Source organism: Serinus canaria, chromosome 2 (genome assembly GCF_022539315.1).
Source record: "Serinus canaria isolate serCan28SL12 chromosome 2, serCan2020, whole genome shotgun sequence".
Taxonomy (NCBI): Eukaryota; Metazoa; Chordata; class Aves; order Passeriformes; family Fringillidae; genus Serinus; species Serinus canaria.
The window spans coordinates 53,520,104-53,529,257 of NC_066315.1; the positions used below are offsets into that span (position 1 = coordinate 53,520,104).

Sequence of the window (9,154 nt, forward strand, 5' to 3'; positions counted from 1 at the left end):
GCACAATTCTCAGATGCTGCTTCATTTTGTGTCTCTGAGTAATTTTCTTGCTTATCTTCAAGTGTGGGGAGAAACTAATGAAGTCCAATCAATTGATTAATGCTTTCTGAAGAAATCCTTCCGCCTCCACCTCTTCCACTGAGCCTCCAGCTCTTACCAGAGGAGCAGTTACTTGCTGACACAACATCCTGAGAATAACCTCTATTGGATTTATCACGTAGCCATTGATTATTTAGTAATCCTCAAAAAACTGGCAACCTCCTAAGCTTATGAGACATTGAATAAAGCATTATAAATGGGGTATTTCTCCTCACTCTTAACATACTATACAGGGCATGTGCACCTGCGGCTGCATCTCAAAAGACAGGCAGAGCAGATGGGAGGAACTTTACTTCTCATCACCTTCAAAGGGTGAGGGAAAAAAAATAAATAAAAAGAAAACCAGGAAAGAAAAACTGCCCATGTTACATCAACAACAGGTATGAACTTGATTTCTGGAACAAGAGAATCTTTCCGCTTTTTAAAGGTTGTGCAACTAGTTCTTTTGGATGGGGTGTTCCTCACTTTCAGGGCGGCTTTACAGTCCTCAGTCACGAAAGACTCTAACTCAGTTGCTCTAAGCCATGCAATCAGCCCTTCTGGAAAGTAATAGTTCTCTTCTCCCGCTTTTTCTTTAAAAAGAATGAAAGGAAAAAGAAGAAAAACCAAACCACCCAAATCTGCATTTTTTCCTCTGGCTGGCAGATTTCCAAGATTAAGAGGACTGCTCTCCGGCTGGAACAGCAGCCGGGGCCTGCTTTCCAAACTCACAAAAGAGAACACCACACACAGAGAAAATGTGACGGGTCTGACCGGCCAGAAACGTCTTCTCGCCCTCTGAGACAGCTTCTCCAATAACGAAGGAAAGCCCAAGCACCCGCGGCAGCCCCACGGCCCGGCCCCAGAGCCAGCCCCGCCGTGCTGTTCCCACGCACCGCCGGGACGGGCGGGCAGCGCCGGGGCTGGCAGCGCCGGCAGGCTCGGGACAGGACGGGACGGGACGGGACGGCGGCTCCTTCGCGCCGGGTCGGGCAGGGATAAATCGCTCCTCTTTCTGATAGCTGGGGAACCAGAACCCACACGAAGTTCCCCTTTTTTTCAGTCACCCCCTCCCCAGGTGTATGCTTCTTTTGATTATTACTACTATTTCTGAATAGGGCAAGCGGAGGTGTCCGGGTCAGAGCGACAGCGGGTGACCGGAGCGGCGCTTACTCGGGAACCCCGCGGCTTTTCCCCGCCGCCCCGGTACAGGGGAGCCGAGAGCGGCTGTGCTGGGCTGAGCCGGGGAGTGCTCTCCGGGGAGGGACTGGGAAACGTGGGAAGGGGGGAAGAAGAAAAAAAGAAACACTAAAGAAGAGAAGCACAACCGATGAGATGTGCCAAGGCTTATTCCCTTTTATTTCCTCCACCCCCACAAAAGAAAATAAGCCAAGAATCAGGAAGTCAGGGCTGCGTGATCGCTGCTACAGGTTTAGTTTTCTCCCCATTTCTCCCCTCTCTCTGTTTTGGGGGTGGGTTTTTTTGTTTTGATTTGTTTTTTTGTGCTTTGTTTTTTTTTTTCCTTAGGGAAATAAGTAGTTGGGACTTTCCCTCCGCCTCTCCCCACGGGAGGCCGCGGCACGCAGCCGCCCGGAGCCCCGGCTCCCTGGTCCCCCGGTACGCAACCGGCAAAGGGCGGCGGGACCCCCGCACCCTCGCCCCCCGGCCCCCTACCTTTCTTTCCCTCCACGGCGAGGCAGAGAGCGAGGCGCCCCAGCAGCAGCACCAGGACAGCGGCGCCGCGGGGCCCGGCGGCAGCGAGGGGGCTGCGGCCGCCCATGCCGCGGGACCGCCGCTCCTTCGGCGGAGCGCCTGGGGGGTCGGACGGGACGGGCGCACGGATGGTTCGCGGAGCCGCTCCTGCTCCCTCTGCTCTTCTCCCGCGGCAGCGATCAGCTCCTCTCCGGCGCTCTGCCCTGCGCGGCTCCGAGCAGCATGCTGGAGGGCGGCCGTCGAGGTCTGCGCGCACACGTGCGTGCCCCGCTGCTGGCGGGCTGCTGCCTTCCTCCTCCTCCTCCTCCTCCTCCTCCTCCTCCTCCCACCTCTGCTCCTCCTGCTGCAGGCGGCGGCGGATGCACAAGGGCTTGCGGAGCGGCTGGAGCCGGCTGTGGGACGGGGTGCGCCCGGCTGAGCTCTCCACTCGGTCGCGGAGCGCAGGGGCTCCCTCTGGGGACGCCAAGGAGGAGGAGGATTGGGAGGGAGCAAGGAGGAGAGGGGAGGAGAAACCGGCAGCGCCGTCCCCGCCGAGGTGGAGAAGGGGCGGGCCCCCCACCTGTCCGGGAATATAGGATGAGAGGAGGTGGGAGCGGGAAGGAGATAGTTTAGTCGTTCCTCCTTACTCGAGAGGGTGGGTATGTGTGGATTTTCTACTTCCTGGCAGTTTCTGCCCGGCAGCTGCCAAAGGCATGAGCGTGCATTTGCGGCACCGCTCACAGAGAAGCGGCGTGGCCCTAGCACAGCTCCTGCCCTCCCGTGTGCTCCCGGCCGGCAGTGGTGGGGGGCAGAGGGTCACAGCAGAGCGGGTGTCCCGGGGGGTTGCAGCAGAAGCGCTGTCCCGGCCCGTTCCTCAGGGAGAGCTGTCCCGTCGCAGCCCCAGGGAGAGGAGTTCGGGCGAGGGAGAGCTGAGGTGTTTCACCGGGGAGCAGCGAAGCCTCTCCGGAGGTTCGAGCCACGCCCCAGGAGCGCATCTCCGGGGCTCCGGCCTCCTTTCCGCCCCCCCGAAATCAGCGGAGCCCACTCGGCCTCTGCGAATAGTCCTGCTCTCCTGGTCATTTTACTCCCAATACTTGTGAGGCCAAGTGTGTGCGTGGAATGAAACAGCGCAATTTGAATGCGAATCTAGCACACGGATAACAGGGTCCGTGTCTGCCCGTGCCGCTTCTATACCCCTGCCGCCAGCGCTGAGAAAGTGCTCCTTGCTCCGCGCAGCGAGTTACTTAATAAATACAAAATAACACAAGGTGCTCCGAGTACATCCACAGACATTAAGCAAAAGAGAACCTGTATGGTGCTGCTTTCCGTCGAGGGAAACCCAAGCTATTCAGGATTCATTAAAATATTCCTATGGTTTTTTAACAGGCCGTTTCTCTGGAAAGTGGGAGGAAGCACTGTCTTGTCTCTCAGGTATGTAAATAGGACACAGACGTGCCACTTGTCTGTTGGGCTGGGGTTTCTCCCGAGTAAATCATGATTCAACACTCAAACCTGCTAAACGCTGGTGGTAATTTCTTCAAATAGCTCTTCTGAGGGCTTAGGTTACACAGTCAATAGGATATGAAGACTTAAAACTGCTGTGATTAAGTGGGAACTCCAGAACTAAAGCAAATAATGACATGAGATTTGGGAAATTCCGTGCTAAATGTCAGTGCCTGTCACAGGGTACTGAAGCACAACAGATTGCAAAATAGCCGCTGAATGTACCTTGACTTTTCTCTGTTATGCATGTTTCTCTGAGACATCCATCACCCTTCCACTACCAGTCAAATTCCTCTGTAAAATCTGTTTCTTCTGGTAGTTTAACTAGCCGCTGTCCTAACCAGGCAAAGAAAACTACCATCCCATTTACACATCCTAGCGCAAAGCCCGATGCCTGGCCACATGCCTTTAATCATTTATTAAGATGAGTTGCATTACAAGACAGCTTTCACATTGCTGTAGCTGACATTCTGGTTCAATTATATTTTGTAAATAATGTGGAAGGTGTACTTTAAAGTAAACTCAGACATTAACAACATCCGAGGAACTCTATTCATGTGATTTGTTTCACGGCTGTAACTGAGGGCAGAACCTGAGCTTACAGTACAATATTAGTACAAATTTGCTTCAAAGGTTCTCACATAATGCACCTTCATAAAGACTATGTGTATATGGTTTATTTTCATTTATTTGGACAAATAGGAGGATCTTTTAAAGTGAGAGTGATCTTTCAAAAAGAGATCAACTTCTAGGGAGAGAAGAGTTGCAAAGCATCCTCAGCACACACTAATGATTACAGTTTGCATGATGATAAAGGAAATGCAATTAAGACAACCAAGAAATGAACTTCTAATCAGTTCTGTAGGTAAATAATAAATAAAAATGTGCCCCTAGACACACACACTGGGTATCAAGCTACCAATACAGAAGGTTATTGGGTTTTTTAAATCTTGAAAAAGAAAGGATTCAAAGTGACAAATGAAAACCGAACTAAACATAGGAAAAAAAGAAAATATTTTTGCATGGAGAAGCTGGTCCAAATCTTGTCCTAACATGCTGAAGAACAAATACTTGCTTTGCAGAATTTTTGTGATTCTACCTGATATACTGGGCAGGAATATTTCATACTTGCTTCACCCCCTTTCCCCCCCACCCCCCATCATGTACTGCCCTGACATAAACACACATAAATTCAAGTAAACTAAACACCTCCCTCATTGCTGGCATGGTGAGCAAGGAGAGGACGAGGCAGATTTCCCTTTAAATTTCTCCCCATGCTGCAGCTACCCACTACAGGAGATCTCATCTGCTGCTGGCAATGCAGTACTGCTGAAGGGGCTGCACAGCAAGCTGCTGTAAATTCTGTCCTCCCACCTTTGTGAGCAGAAATGTGTTACTTTTGTGGCATTGTGCTCTGCTTGCCAAGGTCACGAGACATGTAAAGGAACTCTAAGTCTGAAGTTTGAGAAGCTTACCACAGGCAGGAATTTCAGGCCTTTTTTTTCCCAACTGAGCAATTTCTGAAATGGTTTGAATTCAAACATGACATTTCCCTGAAACAGCTGGTCACATACCCAGTGCTGCTTTGGTATAACTCCTTTGAAGCAAACATCAATTTTACCAGGGGCAGGCAATATTCATGTTGCAAAATTTTATTACTAATTACTAGATGCATGTGTGCACGGATCAAAGGTCATGGAACAAAGGCCAACCTTTTAATCATCAATTTTTAAATTGGTAGTTCATAATGAAAATACTAAGTGCAACATTTGTCTTCAGCTTTCTTGATTTGCTTGTTTTCTAGTATATATATATGTATATATAAATATATATATATTCTCTTCTATATATTAAGCATAAACATGCTGACCTATGAAGTGAAAATCATGTAATCTGGTAGTTCTTCCACATGAGCATACTTCTGGATTTGACTCACCACCACTGAGCTGGTTACTTTGCCACACATGGAGAGAAGTAGCTGTAAGAGGGTAAATAACTGGTTTCCCTATCAGTGGAAAAGCAGGATTAATTCTCCTATCTCTTCCACATTCCCTCCAAACAAAATAGAGTTTCAAAATCCTCTCAAAAGTAAAAAAATCCCTGCTGCTGCATACTTTCCTTACATGAAAAAAAAAAAAAAAAAAGAAAAGAAGTGTTGGTTTTTATTATCCATGAAGGGTCAGCAATTGCCCCTCAAAATAATTTATCAGTAACCATTCCTCAATGGTGATTCTGTTCTTCTCTGTGAGTTGTGAAAGTGGTTTTAAAGGGCAGGCTTTTTACTGGAAGAGAAGAAATTTAATAGAGATGAATTAGCGGAGTTTTACAATCCGGTTTACTCAGATTTTGCATGGTGTTTGAGACTGTCAACATTGTATTTTGCATTGTAGTTTGTTTTCTATGACTGCTCACTCAGGTTTTAAAGCAAAGGCTGAGATAAAAATTCATAGGGCTTTATGGCACTTTGCATGTTGAAAATATTGGACGCACATTAAGTAATTTATCTTTGCAAATCTCCTGTAAAGCAGGTTAGTGGCAATGATTTCCATTTTATAGATGCAAAATAATTTGCCTTGGGCGGAGAGTTAGTGGTAGAGCTAGGGTTATCACTCAAGAGCTCTATTTAAACCTTGGATCATGCTATTTCTAGAGAGTGTCCTTGATGAAAATTGATGGATTTTCACACAGATGATCTTTCTCTCTTTGCTTAACACTGTTCACAGAATCACAGAATATGCTGAGCTGGACGGAACACATCAGGATCATCGAGTCTAACTCCTGGCCCAGCACAGGACACCCCAGGAGTCACACCATGTGCCTGAGAGCATTGTCCAAACACTTCTTGTACTGTGTCAGGCTTGAGGCTGTGACCACTGCCCTGGGGAGCCTGTCCTAGCGCCCAACCATCCTCTGGGGAAAGAATCTTTTCCCAATATCTAACCCAAACCTTCGCTGACACAGCTCCAAGCCAGTCCCTCATGTCCTGTCACTTGTCACCACCGGTCACCACAGAGAAGATATCAGTCTCTGACCCTCCTCTTCTGTTCATGAGGAGATTTTAGCTGCAGTGAGGTCTCCCCTCAGTCTCCTCAAGGTTGAACAGACCAAGTGACCTCAGCTGCTCCTCATACAACTTCCCCTCATGGCTTTTTACCATCTTTATTGCTCTCCTTTGGATGCTCTCTAATAGCTTTGTATCTTTCTTACACTATGGCAGCCAAAACTGCTCCCAGCCCTCGAGGTGAGGCCTCTCCAGTGCAGAACAGAGTAGGACAATCCCAATCCCCTCCCTTGCCCAGCTGGTGATGCTGTGCCTGATGTACCCAGGACACACTTGGCCCTCCTGGCTGCCAGGGCACTGCTGACTCACATTCCACTTGCCATCAACCAGGAGCCTCAGGTCCCTTTCCATGGCTCTGCTTCCAGCATCTCATTCACCACCCTGTCCATACATCCCAGCCTGCCCCATCCCAGATACAGAATCCAGCAGTTTGTTTGGTTTTTTGTTTGTAAAACAGCGTTTAAAAAGGACAACACCAACAAACATATGAGTGTTGAAATTAAGCCTAATTATAATAAATTGCACAGTCAATATTTCAACACATGACCAAGGTGTTATCTCAGGAGGGTTCCTATGTGTTCTTTAATTATTTTTTATATCCACATTACATTTATCTACCATCTTGGTCACCAAGTTCACTGTGGCATTTTTCAGTGAAATTCTCTTAAATCAGGAACAGACTTTTAAAATTATTTAAACTCTGTTAGGGATTCACAGCACTAGCTTGTACATTAATTAAAGCAGGCAACCAAAAATTCAATTTAAAAATAAGACCTGTGTAGCTGTAGTGGTTTTTAGCACCCAAAAATTAATTTTACCCATTGCATGAGAGAAAGTGTGAGCCATCTATTTTCCGAATTATCACTTCTCTTTGAAAAGACTCCCAAGTTTTGTCCTTTATAAAGCAGGGAAAAAAAATTGTTTTCTGCATTTTGATTAACATCTAAAGTAATTATAAGAGAAAAAAAGGTATGGCAAATTCTTTCAGTATTGAAGATAAACACAGCAATTGATAAGATAAACTGAACAAGGTTATCAGGGTTTCATAGGAATAACCACACTGTATTGACAAAAGTATTCTGATTTACTCACTGTATAGTTGTTCTTTCCCCTCTAGCAAAATCTCTGCTGAACTCCTGAGGAATGTGGCACCTCCATTGCCATCTAGGAGATAATTTCAAAGGGTAGAATGCATTTCCTGCATTTTGTTGTTAGTAACTTCACATAGAGACTGCTGTAGTTTTTCACAAACTTTAACAAGTACCAGAACTAGGCATTTCTTACCTCAGTAAGTTTTGCAGTCTGTCAGGGTAAGGCCATAAGGACTAATACCAAGATGGAATGAGGTATATTATATATAAAATCTTTGTTACTAAACAGCACAAGTTTCCTACATAAAAACAAGCTCCTGCTTCATTTCTGTACTTTGTTGAGGTGACTTATACCTGGATATTAGTGTGGTACATATATTATTTCATTCAACCAGAAATCATACAACTCTGTATGATTGCAGCAAATACAGTTTGAGCATGATGTCAATTAATGAGATGTCTGTGGAAGCAGAGCCAACACAGGATCACAGAATGGATCAGATTGCAAGGGACCACAGTGGGTCACTTGGTCCAGCCTCTCTGCTCAAGCAGGGTCATTCTAGAGCAAATGGCACAGTACTGCATCCAGATTGTTCTTGAATATTTCCAGTGAGGGAGACTCTACAACCTCTCTGAGCAATGTGTTGTGGGCAATCTGCTTGGTCATCTGCACATTAAAGTTCTTCCTCGTACACTGATGGAGTTTCCTGTGCATCAGTTTCTGCCCATTGCCTCTCGTCCTATTGCCAGGCACCACAGAGGAGAGCCTGGATCCATCCTCTTGACACCCTCCCTTCAGATAGGTACCTGCATTCATAAGGTCTCCTCTCATGGACATGGTTCATGGGCAGCTTGCTGTTCACCAGGACCCCCAGGGCTTTTCCACAGAGCTCCTTTCCAGCAGGTCAACCCCCAGCCTTGCTGGTGCACGGTGACACTATCACAGCACACTGTGTAGTGATTCAGGATGGGTGAGTAGTAATGCCAGGTGTCTGATTATGGACACTAATACTGCTAATTACATTACTCTCACTGTCTGTTCTGCACTTTATGTCCTTGCTCACCCAATTCCTGACCCACTGTATAGCCTGTCACAGCCCACGTATGACCACAGTGACAATGGGGACAGCAAGGCATAAGCCCATGCCATGAACTTTGACTCCAGAAGAGTAAAAGTGCCAAGAAGCCAAGCTCTGGTGGGGTGGTTGGCTTGGGTTGGTTGTGTTTATCCTGTGCCTTCCCTTTCCCCTTCCTCTGCACCTTCCCTTTCCCCTTCCCTTTCCCCTTCCCTTTCCCCTTCCCTTCCCTTCCCTTCCCTTCCCTTCCCTTCCCTTCCCTTCCCTTCCCTTCCCTTCCCTTCCCTTCCCTTCCCTTCCCTTCCCTTCCCTTCCCTTCCCTTCCCTTCCCTTCCCTTCCCTTCCCTTCCCTTCCCTTCCCTTCCCTCCCTTCCCTTCCCTTCCCTTCCCTTCCCTTCCCTTCCCTTCCCTTCCCTTCCCTTCCCTTCCCTTCCCTTCCCTTCCCTTCCCTTCCCTTCCCTTCCCTTCCCTTCCCTTCCCTTCCCTTCCCTTCCCTTCCCTTCCCTTCCCTTCCCTTCCCCCACACCAAGCTCAATACCACATGCAAGTACTGCCTCCTTAGGTGTTTGTAGGGCCGAGGTATCTATGGCACAGAGAGAGTGAGGCAAGCTGGCAGCCCTGAGTAAAGGCACAAAGAATGTGAGTTGCATCAA

At 47.7% G+C, this 9,154-nt stretch overlaps 1 protein-coding gene and 1 long non-coding RNA gene across 3 annotated transcripts in view; one reads left to right on the top strand and one right to left on the bottom strand.

Annotated features, from left to right (window-relative positions):
* Nucleotides 1-2,259, bottom strand: part of EGFR (epidermal growth factor receptor) — a 157,654-nt gene extending 155,395 nt beyond the window's left edge. For both annotated transcript variants that reach the window (XM_018918195.3, XM_050971279.1), the window contains exon 1: nt 1,753-2,259. In XM_018918195.3, coding sequence (XP_018773740.2) covers nt 1,753-1,858 — 106 coding nt within the window. In that variant the 5' untranslated portion in view covers nt 1,859-2,259. The remainder of the gene's footprint in view (nt 1-1,752) is intronic.
* Nucleotides 2,260-2,353: 94 nt separating this feature from the next.
* Nucleotides 2,354-8,119, top strand: LOC108962579 (uncharacterized). The gene is made up of 3 exons (XR_007776943.1): nt 2,354-2,425; nt 3,157-3,201; nt 5,997-8,119. It is a non-coding gene; the product is annotated as an uncharacterized LOC108962579 (long non-coding RNA).
* Nucleotides 8,120-9,154: the final 1,035 nt, after the last annotated feature.